Genomic DNA, 18,408 nt, shown 5'->3' with positions numbered 1-18,408 from the left:
ATAAAAAGTGTTGGATTGAACGGGGTGAAGTGAAGCTGTTTGTTTAGTGACTGTAATTGATGTGAGTCTCCATGGATCCGATTAGTCTGCCTGGAGGGTTTCCCCCTTCTATTAATAAGGGATCCTGTTCAATGTGTTGTCTCATTGAGACAGCGGGAGCGACAACTCCAAACAAACAGAGATCAGCGGCTGTGGAGAGAGAGGGAGGGAGGGAGAGGAGAGATCAGAATCTGGGAGCAGTGGATTGGAATCTCCCAGCGATGCATCTGAATCTGGGAACAATCAATTGGAATGTTTCCACAATGGATCAGAATCTGGGAACAATCAATTGGAATGTTACAACAATGGATCAGAATCTGGGAACAATCAATTGGAATGTTTCCACAATGGATCAGAATCTGGGAACAATGGATTTTGATGTTCCAACCAAGGACAGGAGTTTATCATACTGGATTTCTTGGTTTACTGAAGATGGCTCATGGATAACATTATTTGGTCGGATTCGATATCTACTGTACGTGATTCAATGCTTTTACTATCCCCTCCTGGCTATTGTTGGTGTTCCGGGTAAGTCCCTGGCTGGAATTTTACCGGCCTGACCGCCAGGGATTCGGAGCAGGCGAGGGGCAGAGCGTGGGAGGGTCTCTTAAACACGGGAGGGATTTTGCAGCTTCGGGAAGAGTGAGGCTGTAAAGTCCTGTCCCCTGTGTCCAGTTTCTCTTGCTAGAAAGGCTGTTTAACTGTGTTGATTTCCCTGTCATTTACTGTACTCGGTTTTCTGCTCTTGTTTCTGTTGAATCTCTGTGTCCAGTTATTATTTCTTTCAGCCACTGACAATTGTCTCAGGGCCCATGGGCTGGGATGTCTTCTGTGTGCTGGGACTTTTCATAGATATGTGACATCAAACACTATTCCTTCATGAGTAAAAGATTGAGACAGAATCCATTTTACCTTCGACATATAACATATAGCAGTTCACTGCTTATCACCCACCCAGTCAGCAGGCTGAAGAATCCATTTTTATTGTTTACAGCAAGATCTCACTTGTGTATCTGAATTGTGTATTTGCAACCACATAGGTTTGGTACATGGTTGGGAACACAGCTGCAAGTCATAGAAATCATAGAAACCCTACAGTACACAAAGAAGCCATTCGGCCCATCAAGTCTGCACCGACCACAATCCTACCCAGGCCCTACCCCCATATCCCTCCATATTTTACCCACTAATCCTCTAACCTATGGTTCTACGGTCAATTTAGCATGGCCAATCAACCTAACCCGCACACCTTTGGACTGTGGGAGGAAACCGGAGCACCCAGAGGAAACTCACGCAGACACTAGGAGACACATGACGCTGCAGCTCCTAAATTCAATCCCCCTACCAATAAACGCCAAGACACCGTATGCCTTCTTAACAACCCTATCTACTTGATTCCCAACTTTCAGGGATCTATGTACACATACACCAAGATCCCTCTTTTCATCCACACTACTCTACTAGGCTTGTACTTGTTAGAGTTTAGAAGAATGAGGGGAGATCTCATTGAGGCATATAAGATGATGAATGGGATGGATAGGATAGAGGTGGAGAGACTCTTCCCACTCAGAAAGGACAGTAGGACTAGGGGGCACAGCCTCAAGATAAAGGGGGGGGGCGCGGTTTAGAACGGAGTTGAGGAGGAACTTCTTCACTCAAAGGGTGGTGAATCCCTGGAATTCTCTGCCCATTGAGGTGGTGGGGGCTGCCTCGCTAAATATTTTTAAGACGCGGGTTGATGGGTTTCTGATAAGCGAGGGGATTAAGGGTTATGGGGAGAGGGCGGGAATGTGGAACTGAGCCACGACAGATCAGCCATGATCTTATTGAATGGCGGGGCAGGCTCGAGGGGCTAGATGGCCTACTCCTGCTCCTGTTTCTTATGTTCTTATGAATGTGCAAACTCCACACAGACAGTGACCTGAGCCGGGAATCGAACCCAGGACCATGGAGCTATGAAGCAGCAATGCTAACCACTGTGCTACCGAGCCACACCCCCCCCACCCCGAAACCTGCCTGTCAAAATGAAGATTTTTATGGGGATCGGGCCGGGTGGGATTGTGGTCGGTGCCTGTGAAAGTTCTGCTCATACCTCACGCATTCATGCCTAGACCACCATGTACTCTACAAACAGCAAGGGACCCAGCATCAATCCATGTGTAATCCCACTGGACACAGGCTTGCAGTCACAAAAGCAACATTCAACCATCACCCTCTGCCTCCTGCTACTCAGCTGATTTTGAATGTAATTTACCAAATTGCCCTCGATCCAATCGGCTATTACTTTCCTGTTCAGTCTCCCATGAGGGAATTCTTCTCTGCAGTCCATTTAGACTACATCGACTGCACTTCCCTCATCTACTTATGCAATCACCTCCTAAATATATTCAAGCAAATTGTAGACATGATCTCTACTTGACAAAGCCATGCTGACTATTATTCATCAACCCTTACCTCTCAAAGTGGAGATTAATTCTATCCCTCAGATTCATTTCCAATCATCATGATTTCCAATCATGGACATAGTGATGATGCCGTCTTGGGCGTGATCTTGGATGTCTCCAGGACACCTTGTAGGATGGCAGTAGAGCACAATGGTTAGCACAGCTGCCTCACAGCATCAGGGATCCCGGGATTCCATCATCACCAGTGATGATTTTTTGTTTACTTTGAAACCAGCTCCATTCTCACACATTGCCTGTTGGGATTTCTCCTGTTCCAAGAACGTGTCGTGTTTCTCTGGAAAGCATTCACATTGAGGAGGTCCAGTTTCTCGCAGCTCCCCAGTGTCACATTGACCCTTGTAAATTTATCTCGATCACAGCAATCCTGTGCACGTCATCAATCTGCGTAAGTTCATTGGTAAGGCCAGGACACATCGTGCTGATGTTCCAGCTTGAGATGTGAAAGACTGATTTGGTTAGGTTTGATTTAAATTGATTTGTCTTATTGTTGTCATATATATTCGTATACGGTGAAAAGGATTGTTTGTTGAGTGTTCTACAGACAAAGGATAGAGAATAAGAGATTGCAGAATGTAATGCAGTTATAGCTAGGGTGGATGAAAAGATCAACTTAATGCCATATAGGTCCATTCAAACGCCTGCTGGCGGCAAGAAGAAGCTGTTGTTGAGTCATCAGCATGGTGGCACCATGGTTAGCACTCCTGTTTCATGTCTCCAGAGACCTGAGTTCGATTCCTACCTTGGATCAACATCTGTGTGGAATTTGCACATTCTCTGTGTGAGTTTCCTCCGGATGCTCCAATTTCCACCCATAGTCCGACATTTGGTTGATTGGCCATGCTAAATTACCAATTAGCATCCCGTGATACGTATGTTAGGGGGATTTGCAGGGGACACATGTGGGACTTCGGGGATTGGGCCTGACTAGGATTGTCGATGGATCAATTGCCCCCTTCTGCATTGTAGTTTTTCTCTGGATTGGTTGGCACATATCTTCACGCTTTTTTTTCTCAAATGGAACTAGTGGGACGAGTATGTATCAATGGTGCATTATTCCTTAATTATGCTGGCTATTTTTGCAAGGGAGCGAGAAGCTTAGACAGAGTTAATAAGTGGGAGGTTGATTTGAGTGATGGACTGGTCTGCATTCACCAAGTTTGAAGTTTGTTGCAGTCTGGGACAGAGCATGAGCCAAACCAAGCTACAATATTATCAATGATGCATCTGTAAAAGTGGGTGAGAGTCGTAGCTGACCTGCCAAATGTCCTTAGACCTCTGAGAAGATAGAGGCGTTTGTGGGCTTTCTTAACTGTAGTGTCATCATGGAAGGACACAAAAAGTTACTGATGTTCTGAACCCTAAAGCCTGAAGCTCTAGACCATTTAAACTACAAACCATTGATGTAGATAGTGGCATGTACTCCATGATACCTCCTGAAGTCGATTTGCTTTGTTGACATTGAGGAAAAGATGATTGTGGTCGCAACAGTTCACCAGATTCCCCAAATCTTCCCTGTTCTCAGTCTCATCATTGTTTGGGATCCGACCCACTATGTTGGGGTCATCAGAAAAGGTGTGAATTGAGTTGGAGTGAAATTTGGCCACACAATCATCGGCGTATAAGGAATACAGTAAGGGGCTGAGGACACAGTCTTGCCGGGCACCGCTGTTGAGGATGATTGTGTAAGAGGTGTTGTTCCCTCTCCTTATTTATTGCTATTTGTGAGTTAGAAGTTCAGGATCCAACTGCAGAGGCAGAAGCCGAGTCCCAGGCCATGGATTTGGACGTGAGTTTAGTCGGAATAATGGTGTTGAACGTTGAGCTGTAGTCGATAAACATGAGTCTGTGTTACAGGGTTGACTGTCGGGACAGGGAGATGGCGTGTGTGGACCTGTTGAGGAGGTAGATGAACTGTAGTGGATCAAGACAATCTAGGAGGCTGGAACTGATTCGTGCCATGACTAATCTATTGATGTCTTTCATATTATTGGATATCATTCCCACTGGATGATTGTCATTATGGCAGGCTTCGTGGTTTTTCTTTGGTAACGGCCTTTGTTGAGTTTTTCTTACCAGGTGCACAGATTGTCAACCCTCCTGCCAAGAGAGGACTCACTGACCTTCACTGGTCCAGTAGACCACAGTGGGGCAGCAGCAAACCCACTGGGACTTATGGACGGTCACTCTTCACTGAACACTGAAGTTTTCTCAAACACTTGAAAGCAAACCCTGGCAGTTGTGCCCTGTGCCAACCGGGTGTGAAATTACCATTTCTTCCTGTGTTGTACTAATTTGGCAACAATGCTGTGGTCTCCTCTCCAGGGTACAGCCCAGGGTAAATATAATAGAGATTCTGTGCTGTCAAGGCATCGGGATCTCCCCCTGTCAACTGTTAGTATGAGTCAGAGGCAAGGGTGAACCAGCACTGTTTGGTACCAGTTCTGCTGCAGGGGTTGTCAGTAAGCTGTCTGACTGATTACCATCTACAGGGATTTCTGTCAGGGTTTACTCCCTCAGCCTTCTTACCCTCCAAATACCGGACAAGGTAGAAGGGCTATTTATGTGTAGCTGAGTGAGGATCAGTGTTGTGAACTCCTCTGAACATAGAACATAGAACATAGAACATTACAGCGCAGAACAGGCCCTTCGGCCCACGATGTTGCGCCGACCAGTTACAAAAACAATGACCCACTAGCCTATACCAATCCCTTTTCGTCCATAAACCTATCCAGAGATCTCTTAAACGCCCCCAAACTAGACGCATCTACAACTGCAGCAGGCAGGGCATTCCAATCCCTCACCACCCGCTGGGTAAAGAACCTACCCCTGACATCCGTCCTGTAGCTACCCCCCCTTAATTTAAAGTCATGCCCCCTCGTGCTAGCTTTCTCCATCCGAGGAAAAAGGCTATCACTATCCACCCTATCTAAACCCCTAATCATCTTATATGTTTCAATAAGATCCCCTCTTAGCCGCCTTCTTCCCAACGAAAACAACCCTAGATCCCTCAGTCTCTCCTCATAGGACCTCCCCACCATACCAGGCAACATCCTAGTAAACCTCCTCTGCACCCTCTCCAACGCCTCCACATCCTTCTTGTAATGCGGGGACCAGAACTGCACACAGTACTCCAAGTGCGGCCGCACTAGAGTAGTGTACAGTTGCAACATTACACTGCGACTCCTAAATTCAATCCCCCTACCAATAAACGCCAAGACACCGTACGCCTTCTTGACAACCTTATCTACTTGATTCCCAACTTTCAGGGATCTATGTACACACACACCTAGATCCCTCTGTTCATCCACACTATTCAAAGCCCTCCCGTTAGCCCTATACTCGACACATCTGTTGCTCCTACCAAAGTGAATTACCTCACACTTCTCCGCATTAAATTCCATCCGCCACCTCTCGGCCCAGCTCTGCAACCTATCTAAGTCTCCCTGCAGACTATGACACCCTTCCTCACAATCTACCACACCTCCAACTTTGGTGTCATCAGCAAATTTACTAATCCACCCAACTATACCCTCATCCAGATCATTAATAAAAATTACAAACAACAGTGGCCCCAAAACAGATCCCTGAGGCACACCACTCGTAACTGCACTCCATGATGAATATTTACCATCCACCACCACCCTCTGTCTCCTATCTGATAGCCAATTCCTGATCCAACTTCCTAGATTACCCACAATCCCATACATCTGCATTTTCTGCAGAAGCCTACCATGGTGAACCTTATCGAACGCCTTACTAAAATCCATGTATACCACGTCAACTGCCTTACCCCCATCCACCTCTTTGGTCACCTTCTCAAAAAACTCAATAAGGTTAGTAAGGCACGACCTACCTGCTACAAAACCATGCTGACTATTTCTAATCAATTCATTACACTCCAAATAACTATAAATCCTATCCCTAATAATTTTTTCTAAAACCTTGCCCACAACAGAAGTAAGACTCACCGGTCTATAATTCCCGGCAAAGTCTCTGTTCCCCTTCTTAAACAATGGGACAACATTCGCTATCCTCCAATCCTCCGGGACTACACCAGAGACCAATGACGACCTGAAGATCTGAGCCAGAGGCTCTGCAATCACCTCTCTAGCCTCCCAGAGAATCCTAGGGTAGATCCCATCCGGACCAGGGGACTTATCTATTTTCAGCCCCTCAAGAATTTCCAGCACATCCTCTTTATCAACCGTAATACTTTCTATTTTACACCCCTGCGACCCAATGTCCTCCTCAGCTATATTCATGTCCCCTTGCGTGAACACCGAAGAGAAATATTGGTTCAATACTTCTCCAATCTCTTCCGGTTCCACACACAACTTCCCCCTGCTGTCTGTAACTGGCCCTAATCTTGCCCTGACCAACCTTCTGTTCTTGACATACTTATAGAACGCCTTAGGATTCTCCTTAATCCTATCAGCCAAAGTCTTCTCATGTCCTCTTTTAGCCCTTCTCAACTCACTCTTCAACTCCCTCCTAGCCAATCTAAAGCTTTCTAGTGCACTATCTGAGCCCTCCAATCTCATCCGAACATAAGCCTCCTTTTTCTTTTTAACCATCGACTCAACTCTTTTAGTGCACCACGGTTCCCTAGCCCTACCAAATCCACCATGCCTGACAGGGACATACCTATCAAGGACTTGCAGTAGCTGCTCCTTGAAAAAATTCCACATTTCAGATGTTCCCAGTCCCTGCAATCCCCTAATCCAATCCATGCTTCCTAATTCACTCCTGATAGCCTCATAATCGCCCTTACCCCAGCTAAAATTGCTGACCCGAGGTTCACGCCTATCTCTTCCCATCACTAAGGTGAACGTAACCGAATTGTGGTCACTATCACCAAAATGCACACCAACTTCCAAGTCTAGCACCTGGTCTGGCTCATTTCCCAGCACCAAATCCAATATAGCCTCACCTCTAGTTGGCCTGTCTACATACTGAGACAAAAAACCTTCCTGCACGCTTTGTACAAACACTGACCCCTCTAGCGAGCTAGAACTATAGCAACTCCAATCAATATTCGTAAAGTTAAAGTCCCCCATAACAATTACCCTATTACTTTCACTCCTAACCAGGATTGTCTCCGCAATCCTTTCCTCAACCTCTCTAGAACTTTTAGGAGGTCTATAAAAGACTCCCAACAGGGTGACCTCTCCTCTCCTATTTCTAATCTCCGCCCATACTACCTCAACTGACAAGTCCTCATCAAACTTTCTCTCCGACACTGTGATACAGTCCTTGACTAGCAATGCTACCCCACCCCCCCTTCTACCTTCTTCTCTACTCCGACTAAAGCATTTGTACCCCGGAACCTGCAACATCCATTCCTGACCCTGCTCTATCCAAGTCTCAGAAATGGCCACAACATCAAAGTCCCAGGTACTGATCCACGCTGCAAGTTCATCCACTTTATTGCGAATACTCCTCGCATTAAAGTACACGCATTTGAAAACTCCCTCCCAAATGTATACCATTGTGTTGTCGCCATGGTGCAGCATGGTGACACTGTGGTTAGCACTGCTGACTCACAGCGTCCGGGACCTGGGTTCAATTCCTGGTTTGGGTCATTTATTGTGTGGAGTTTGGAGATTCTCCCTGTGTCTGTGTGGGTTTCTTCTGGATGCTCCTCTTTCCCCTTACACTCCAAAAGATGAGCTGGATTTTTAAAAAAAGTTATTTTGTATGTGTGGACATTGTTTTTATTTTCACCTATCCTCAGTCTAAATGGTCACATCTTCCCCTGAATGATGTCTAATTTTAATCTTAATCTTCCTTCCTAACAGTGAACATAATCACAATTGTGACACTGACAAACAGAAACTGTGGTCTGTCCAAATGTGTTACTAGTTACCTGGTGGCCATGTCGGTGGGGGATCTGCTGGTCGTTATCCTTGACCTTACATTGAGACACATTCCCATAGTTTATTGGGAACAGTTTTATTTCCTGGTGTCGGTTCCTGTGTGTAACATCCACGCCGTCCTGCTTTATGCAGCCACTGACTGTTCTGTCTGGTTCACCGTCACTTTCACCTTTGATCGATTTGTGGCCATTTGCTGCCCCAAACTGAAAAGTAAATATTGCACTGAGAAATCGGCGACTGTGGTTCTGGGAACAGTGACGGTGCTGAGCTGTTTAAAAAACATTTTCTGGTATTTTATGTTTTTAAATGGATATCGGATGGTGAACAATCCCTGGTTTTGTGATGTCTCATGGGATGTTGTGAAATCTCCGGTCTGGGGAATAATTGAGTTCCTCCACTTCATTTTAACACCGTGTGTCCCATTCGTCCTGATTCTGCTGCTGAATGCTTTCACTGTCAGACACATTTTAGTGAGCAGCAGAGCCCGCAGGAGACTCCGGTGTCACAACAGTGGGGAGAATTCCAGAGACCCAGAGATGGAGAGTCGAAGGAAATCCATCATTTTACTGTTTGTTATCTCAGCCAATTTCATGCTGTTATGGTCAATGTTAATGGTTTATTCAATATGGAGCCGGATGGAGTATTTGGGCTATAAGTCGGTATGGTTAGAAAGTTTTGTTCTGGAATTGGGTTTCATGCTGCAACTCTTGAGTTGTTGTACAAACACTGTCATTTACGCTGTGACACAGACTCTCTTCAGACAGCAGCTAATAATTCTGCTCAAATATCCCTTTACTGCAATTATTCATCTCATTACAGCCTCAGAAGTAAATGCAACTACAAGATCCCTGACTCTTCCTATTGGACATTCAAACTCTAAACAACAAACAGCCTCACAAAGACAGAAAGAGTAACAGATAGAGAGAGAGAGGGGCGGCAGTGAAAGCAAAAGTGAGAGCGATAGAGAGACAAAGATAGAGAGAGGGAGTAAAGGGCACAAAGCCATGAAGAGAGACAGCATTTGAAATAGTTTTGAACAGATAGAGGGAAAGAAACAGACAGACGGAGAGAGGCAAACAGAGATAAAGGACAGAGCGAGATAGATTCTCTCAGAGTGAAAGAAATAGGGATAGAGGGGGAAATGGCAAGGCTGATGGACAGGGAATGAGAAAAGGGGACAGGACATACATGGGAAGATGTAATATGGAAGGAAAATTGTTCTCTGGAGCAGTGTGCTGGTGGCTGGAGAGTGTAAACTGCGAGTGTTCTGTGTTTATTTTTAAATTACATTGCTGGGTTGTGGGTTTTTTCCCTTTGTGCTTTCCATAGAGGGTCCGAGGCGCAAGGGCTGTTGGGAAGGGAGTGAGGGAGTATAAAAACAAGGCCACAGTAGATAGCGGGCAGCGTTGGGAGTGGGCATCAGAGTGAGGTGGGTGCTGAGTGAGTACTGCAAGGGCTTTGGCTCACAGGGCTTAGGCGAGACAGGGTTAGGCAAGGTGAGTTACTGGTCAAGTTTTTCAAAGTGTGTCCACAGGTCTGAGGATAGTCAAATAAATGGCAGGGACCATGGGGAGACGTGTCAGCTGTGTAAGGTGCAAGATGTGGGACTTCCTGGAGACACAGCATCTCCGGCGAGTCCACATCTGCACCAAATGTCTGGAGTTGCAGCGTTTGAGGGCCCGGGTTAGGCAACTGGAGCTGAGGCTGGAGGATTTATTTTTAGTGAGGGAGAATGAGGCATGAATGAATAGGAACCAGATTCAAGAGGAGATCTCAGAGTCAAGGAGGGGGGATGGGTGGGTTACAGTTAGGAAGGGGAAAAAGAAGAGGAGTAATGTTCCAAAGGCTACGCCAGGGGTAGTCTCTCAAGGTAGCAGGGGTAAGGCACCAACTGAGGTGGAAAGGGCACGAGGGGAAGGGGAAAATGCCTCAGAGGGAAGGAAGGGGGCTGGATGTGAGATAGTGGTGGGGGACGGGAGGGTTAGAGGAATTGATAGGCGGTTCTGTGGGCAAAAGTGGGACTCCAGGATGGCGGTCTGCCTCCCTGGAGCTGGGGTACAGGATGTGTCAGAGAGGGTAGAGGAGGTCTTGAAGGGCAAAGGGACCCAGGCGGATGTAATTATACATGTAGGAGAGAGGGACATAGGAAGGAAGAGTAGGGGGGAAATACGTACGCAGTTCAGGGAGTTGGGGGCCAGGCTGAAGTGCAGGGCCTCCAGGGTGGCGATCTCTGGGCTGCTGCCAGTGCCCAGCAATAGCAGGGATAAAAATAATGAGATCCTGCAGCTGAATGTGTGGCTGAGGGATTGGTGCAGGACAGAGGGTTTTAGTTTTATTGACCATTGGGAAGTCTTTGCAAAGGAAGGGCACTTGTATAAGAGGGATAGGGAACACTTAAATGGGAAGGGGACACATATTTTAGCTGGGAGGTTGGCTGGAGTGTTTAGGCCGGGTTTAAACTAGTATGGAGGGGGGTGGGGAGGAGAGAGACAGCTCAGGCACTGGGAGTGAGTTGGATGTCATAGAACGTAGAACATAGAACATTACAGCGCAGAACAGGCCCATCGGCCCACGATGTTGCGCCGACCAGTTAAAAAACAATGACCCACTAACCTAAACCAATCCCTTTTTGTCCATAAACCTATCCACGGATCTCTTAAACGCCCCCAAACTAGGCGCATTTACAACCGCAGCAGGCAGGGCATTCCAATCCCTCACCACCCTCAGGGTAAAGAACCTACCCCTGACATCCATCCTATAACTACCCCCCCTTAATTTAAAGCCATGCCCCCTCGTGCTAGCTTTCTCCATCCGAGGAAAAAGGCTATCACTGTCCACCCTATCTAAACCTCTAATCATCTTATATGTTTCAATAAGATCCCCTCTTAGCCGCCATCTTTCCAGCGAAAACAACCCCAAATCCCTCAGTCTCTCCTCATAGGACCTCCCCTCCATACCAGGCAACATCCTGGTAAACCTCCTCTGCACCCTCTCCAAAGCCTCCACATCCTTCCTGTAATGTGGGGACCAGAACTGCACACAGTACTCCAAGTGCGGCCGCACCAGAGTTGTGTACAGTTGCAACATGATGCTGCGACTCGTAAATTCAATCCCCCTACCAATAAACGCCAAGACACCGTATGCCTTCTTAACAACCCTATCCACTTGATTCCCAACCTTCAGGGATCTATGTACACATACACCTAGATCCCTCTGTTCATCCACACTATTCAAAGTCCTCCCGTTAGCCCTATACTCGACACATCTGTTATTCCTACCAAAGTGAATTACCTCACACTTCTCCGCATTAAACTCCATCCGCCACCTCTCAGCCCAGCTCTGCAGCCTGTCCAAGTCTTCCTGCAAACTATGACATCCTTCCTCATAATCTACCACACCTCCGACTTTGGTGTCATCAGCAAATTTACTAATCCACTCAACTATACCCTCATCCAGATCATTAATAAAAATTACAAACAGCAGTGGCCCCAAAACAGATCCCTGAGGCGCACCACTCGTAACCGAACTCCATGACGAATATTTACCATCAACCACCACCCTCTGTCTCCTATCTGCTAGCCAATTCCTGATCCAATTTCCTAGATTACCCTCAATCCCATACATCTGCATTTTCTGCAGAAGCCTACCATGGTGAACCTTATCAAAAGCCTGACTAAAATCCATATATACCACATCAACTGCCTTACCCCCATCCACCTCTTTGGTCACTTTCTCAAAAAACTCAATAAGGTTACGAAGGCACGACCTACCCGCTACAAAACCATGCTGACTATCTCCAATCAATTCATTACTCTCCAAATAACTATAAATCCTATCCCTAAAAATTTTTTCTAAAACCTTGCCCACAACAGAAGTGAGACTCACCGGCCTATTAATCCCGGGGAAGTCTCTGTTCCCCTTCTTAAACAATGGGACAACATTCGCTAACCTCCAATCTTCCGGTACTATACCAGAGGCCAACGACGACCTGAAGATCAGAGCCAGAGGCTCTGCAATCACTTCTCTTGCCTCCCAGAGGATCCTAGGGTAGATCCCATCCGGACCAGGGGACTTATCTATTTTCAATCCCTCAAGAATATCCAGCACTTCCTCCTTATCAACTGTAATACTGTCTATTCTACTCCCCTGCAACCCAGTGTCCTCCTCAGCTATATTCTTGTCCCCCTGCGTGAACACCGAAGAGAAATATTGGTTCAATGCCTCTCCAATCTCTTCCGGTTCCACACATAACTTCCCTCTGCTGTCTATAACTGGCCCTAATCTTGCCCTAACCAACCTTCTGTTCTTGACATACCTATAGAACGCCTTAGGATTCTCCTTAATCCTATCAGCCAAAGTCTTCTCATGTCCTCTTTTAGCCCTTCTTAACTCACTCTTCAACTCCCTCCTAGCCAATCTAAAGTTTTCTAGTGCACTACCCGAGCCCTCAAGTCTCATACGAACATAAGCCTCCTTTTTCTTTTTAACCAACGAATCAACTATTTTAGTGCACCACGGTTCCCTAGCCCTATCAATTCCTCCTTGCCTGACAGGGACATACCTATCACGGTAAGGGTAAGTCTAGTTGATAGGGAAATCCCCCAGGAGAAGGAGGATCCGAGAGGGACTGAGGGTCTTTGGTGCATCTGTTTTAATGAGAGGAGTGTAACGGGAAAGTCGGATGAACTTAGAGCCTTGATGTTCGCGAGGAATTTAGATGTGGTGGCAGTGACAGAGACGTGGTTAAAGGAGGGACATGACTGGCAGATAAATATTGCAGGGTATAAGTGCTTTAGGCGCGATAGGGGAGGGTTGAAAAGAGGAGGGGGAGTGGCACTCTTAGGGAATGGATCACAGCGGTGCAGAGGGAGGATAACATGGAGGGGTTGGAAATTGAGTCTTTGTGGGTGGAGTTGAGGAACAGGAAGGGGGCCATTACTATGCTAGGAGTGTACTATAGGCTGCCCGATCGCCCACGGGCAGTGGAAGAGGGTATATGTAGGGACATTTTGGATAAGTGTAGGAAGAATAGGGTTGTTGTAGTGGGAGATTTTAATCTCCCTGGGGTGGATTGGAAGGTGCCGAGAGCTGGGGGGGTCTGATGGGGAGGAATTTGTAAGATGTGTATTGGAAGGATCCTTCCAACAGTATGTAGATAGCCCGACTAGACAGGGGGCGATACTAGATTTAGTTCTGGGAAATGAGCCGGGTCAGGTGGTTGAGGTTGCGGTGGGTAAACATGTGGCTAATAGTGACCACAACTCCATCTACTTTAGGATATGAATGGAAAAAGATGAGAGCTGTCCTAAGGGGAGGGTGCTAAATTGGGGGAAGGCTAGATACAGCCGGATTAGGCAGGAGCTTAGGGATACAGACTGGGATAGGCTGTAGGAAGGCAAGACCACGTTAGGCATGTGGGAGTCTTTCAAGGGAAAACTGCAAAAGGTGCAGGAGAGACATGTGCCTGTTAGGAGAAAGGATTGGAAAGGTAGGATTAGGGGACCGTGGATTACTAGAGATATAGAAGACCTGGTTAGGAAGAAACGAGAGGCGTATGTCAGGTCTAAGCAGCAGGGAACGGAGAGAGCGTTGGAGGAATACAGAGAGAGTAGAAGGGATCTCAAACGCGGAGTTAGGAGAGCAAAGAGGGGGCATGAGATGGCTTTGGCAGGGAGGGTTAAGGAGAATCCAAAGGCGTTTTACTGTTATCTTAAGAACAAAAGGGTGGTTAGGGGTAAAATAGGTCCTCTCAGGGACAAACGTGGGGAATTGTGCTGAGAGGCAGAGGGAATAGGGGAGATCCTGAATGAATACTTTGCGTCGGTATTCATGAAGGAGAGGGGCTTGATGTCTAGTACGGGCAGTGAGGGAGCGGTAGACCAATTGAAAGATCTATTGATTACGAGGGAAGAAGTGTTAGGGCTTTTAGAGGGCATTAAAACTGATAAATCTCTGGTGCCTGATTGCATCTATCCTTGGCTGCTTAGAGAGGCGAGGGATGAGATTGCTGGGCCTCTGACGCAAATCTTTGTCTCTTCTTTGGACACAGGTGAGGTCCCAGAGGACTGGAGGATAGCAAACGTGGTACCGTTGTTTAAAAAGGGTAGGAGGGATAGCCCGGGTAACTATAGACCGGTGAGCTTAACATCAGTGGTAGGTAAGTTGATGGAGAGGATTTTTAGGGATAGGATGTATGCGCACCTGGAGCGTTGCGATCTGATTAACGATATGCAGCATGGCTTTGTCAAGGGGAAGTCTTGCCTTACGAATCTGGTAGAATTCTTTGAGGAGATGACAAAAACGGTTGACGAAGGATGAGCCGTTGATGTCGTCTATATGGATTTCAGTAAGGCGTTTGACAAAGTCCCTCATGGTAGGTTGATACAGAAGATTAAAGCTCATGGGATATGTAGTCAGGTATCTAGATGGGTAGAGAACTGGCTTGCAAAGAGGAGTCAGAGAGTAATTGTGGAGGGGTCTTTTTCTAGCTGGAGGTCTGTCACTAGTGGTGTGCCGCAGGGCTCGGTAATGGGACCTCTTCTCTTTGTAGTGCATATAAATGATTTGGAAGAGGGAGTAGGTGGTGTGATCAGCAAATTTGCTGATGACACCAAGATGGCTGGATTGGCGGGCAGTGAGGAGCAGTGTCTGGCAAGACAGCGGGGTATTGATAGGCTGGTTGATTGGGCCGATACGTGGCAAATGGAGTTTAATCTGGATAAATGTGAGGTGATGCATTTTGGCAGCAATAATGTAGGGGGGAGTTATATGATAAAGGGTAAGCCCGTAAGGAGCATAGAGTCACAGCGAGATCTCGGGGTGGAAGTGCACAAGTCTTTGAAGGTGGCAGTGCAAGTGGAGAGTGTGGTGAAGAAAGCCTATGGTATGTTAGCCTTTGTAGGAAGGGTTATAGAATGTAAGAGCTGGAGTCTAATGTTGCAGTTGTACAGAACATTGGTTCGGCCACATTTGGAGTACTGCGTACAGTTCTGGTTGTCTTACTACCGGAAGGACGTGGAGACTCTGGAGAGAGTACAGAGGAGGTTTACCAGGATGTTGCCTGGTATGGAAGGACTAGGGTATGAGGAAAGATTGAAGAAATTGTGGCTCTTTTCCCTTGAAAGACGCTGACTGAGGGGGGATCTAATAGAGGTATATAAGATTATGAAGGGTATAGATAGAGTAAACAGAGGTAAGCTATTTCCTATAATAGAGACACGTAGGACAAAGGGCCATGGACTTAAGGTGAGGGGGGAGCGGTACAACACAGATATTAGAGGGACGTTATTCACACAGAGGGTAGTGGGGGTATGGAATGCTCTGCCAAGTAAGGTGGTGGAGGCAAACATGCTAGAGTCCTCGAAGAGTAACTTAGACAGGCACATGACTGAGTTGGAGATGGGTGGATATAGGAGAACTTTTTAAATAAGGGTCATTAGCATTGGGGCGTCCCTGGCAATGTAAATGGGTATATTATGATAATAATGTTTTTTTTCTCTTTCATTCACAGATTTTAAGTTGGTCCACCTCGTGTCCATAGAGGGGCATACAGGCGATGGGTCGTACTGGGGCTGCTCTTGGTTGTTCAAGATTGGCCTAGTGCTTCATGTCGTTAGTGTGTGCCTAAACTGGACAAGATACTGGGCAAGACGACAGCTCAGTGACTATCACTGATTGCTGTGCAGACACATGGATTTGGGCCAGTGTCTGTGGGAGTTTGCGCATTCTCCCCGTGCTTGCGTGGGTTTGCTCGGGGTGCTCTGGTTTCCTCCCACACCCCATAGATGTGCTGTTAGGCTGATTGGCAGGAATAAATTGTCCCTAAATCAGTTTCCCTCAATCTGGATGGCCATAAAACATTAGATAGGGGTCATGGGTAGAGAGGGGGACTGGTGGTGTTGAGATGGCGGTGCGGGCTTGTTGGGCCGAAGGGCCTGTTTCCCGGGCTGATTTTGTTCTTTGTTCTTTCTTTAAAAGGGCAACTAAGAGGGAACGGGAGACAGAAAGGAGGGCAGAGATAAATAGTCAGAGGAAGAGAGAAACAGACAGAGAGAGAGCACGGGAACAAATGGAAAAGAATGAGACTGAACACATACAATGGACACAACAAGAGCAAAAGGCAGAGCAAGGCATAGAGAGAGAGATAAGAAAAGTGGGACAGAGACAGAGAGGGAGAGGGAGAGGGAGACAGAGCGGGACAAGGAGAGTGAGATTAAAAGGGAGCAGGAGAGACAGAAGAAGAGGGTATAGAGGGAGAGAAAGAGGGAGAAGCAGAGAGACAATAAGAGACACAGAACAACATATAGAGAGAGACAGAGAGACACAGAGAGATGCACAGGAAGACAGAAAGCGACAGAGATTTACTTAATGACTTTTATGATAACCATCAGTTGGACCTATTGGAATATGAATTCCCTGATTGAGCCAGTTAATGCTATCCAATCAGGGTGGGTGTATCTAGGTTACTGGAAATCAGGTCTGTATACTCAGGATGTGGGTATGATGGACTGATGGTTTTATCACTAGACTATTAATACAGAAACTCAGCTGATGTTTTGGGCACACGGGTTCCAATCTCATCACAGCTAATGGTGGGATTAAAATAATTATATCTGGAGTTCAGAATCTGCTGGTGACCAGAAAATCATTTTCGATTTTTGGGAAAAAAAACACCTGGTTCACCAATGTCCCAGGGAAGGAAATCTGTCGCGCTTACATGATCAGAACGCTTAATTGCCCTCTCAGCAAGGGCAACTGGGGATGGGCAATAAATGCTGGCTGGCCAGAACACCCAAGTCTCAAGAATGAATAAACAATACTTTGACTGGGAAATTTTAAATAAGCTGTAAACTGTTTCTCACAAGCTGGATAAATACCCAATCCCAAAGGTTGAGGATGACAATTCAAAGCTGGCAGTAGGATTCTTGCTTGCAATTGTGAACTTATTGACCTGCACTTAAATTAACAGCTAGCTGAGGATTTCCAGCTATAATCAACAGCTCACACTCAGAAGAAGTTGAACGTTTATAAAGTGTCAAATTTAGGTTTACACTAACACTGCAATTAAATTACTGTAAACATTGTCTAGTCATCACACTCTGATGCTTTTTTGGGTACTCTGAGGGAGAACTGAGCATGGGCAATGCACCTAAACAAGCAAGTCTCCCAGACTGTGGGAGGAAACTGCAGCAACCAGAGGAAACCCATGCTGATACAGCGAGAATGTGCAGACTCCGCAAAGACAATGACCCAAGCCACGAATTGAACCCAGGTCTCTGGCGTTGTGAGGCAGCCGTGCTAACCACTGTGACGCCTTATCTACGGTGATAGTTTGGACAAGGAAATTCCAGAAGTACCTGCGTGATGGTGCAGCCCATAACATTGGCCCAAATCCAGCTGTGGGTTTTATGAGTGTCTGCCAACTAGTATCAGTTGGAACACCCTCCAGGAGGCCGAAACATTCAGGCAGATGCCTTGAGTTGACTACGATTAACAGACAGTTGTACCCCCGATGGAAGAGATGGTAACCATGACCCTTTTTGTGAAATTCTCTGAATGGCTGCCAATTATATTTGGCTGTGGATGCAAAATTACCCAGTCCTCAATAATTGGAAGCAGCGAGTGCTGATGCGGGTGTCCAAACGGCCGTTCCAGACTGAATTGTACACATATTGTAGTGGCAGAGAGCAGCTAACTGCGGAAGGTGGCACACTGCCATGGATTTCAAGAGTGTCGTCCTGAGCCAGGTTCACTATCCCATCCTGGCTGAAACTTACCACGGCCACCCAGGAGTGACAAACTTAAAATCCTCTCAGTTGCCATGTCTGGTGGCCAGGTATGGATACAGATATTTGCAGAGGTGGGTCAGTATTGGTGATATCAACAAGGGGAACTATAACCAGTCACTACTCTTTGCACTTGCAAATAGCCAGGACGGCCACAGATGCAGCTGTACGTGGAAAGTGCCAGTCCGTTCATAGAGTCAACGTTCCTGCTAATGGGAGGTGCAGATTCAGAATGGGTCCCGT

General features: G+C 46.6%; 1 protein-coding gene across 1 annotated transcript in view; it reads left to right on the top strand.

Moving 5' to 3' along the window:
- Positions 1-386: 386 nt before the first annotated feature.
- Positions 387-18,408, top strand: part of LOC145337503 (putative G-protein coupled receptor 139) — a 29,109-nt gene continuing 11,087 nt past the window's right edge. Inside the window, exons 1-2 of the mRNA XM_080182292.1 lie at positions 387-567; positions 8,303-9,207. Of these exons, the coding sequence (XP_080038418.1) occupies positions 387-567; positions 8,303-9,207 (1,086 nt within the window). The remainder of the gene's footprint in view (positions 568-8,302; positions 9,208-18,408) is intronic.

The sequence above is a fragment of the Carcharhinus amblyrhynchos genome, unplaced genomic scaffold, assembly GCF_965287045.1.
Source record: "Carcharhinus amblyrhynchos unplaced genomic scaffold, sCarAmb.v2.hapA scaffold_51, whole genome shotgun sequence".
Classification (NCBI taxonomy): domain Eukaryota; kingdom Metazoa; phylum Chordata; class Chondrichthyes; order Carcharhiniformes; family Carcharhinidae; genus Carcharhinus; species Carcharhinus amblyrhynchos.
The sequence above is the reverse complement of the archived record's forward strand: the minus strand, read 5'-3'. Positions and strand labels throughout refer to the sequence as shown.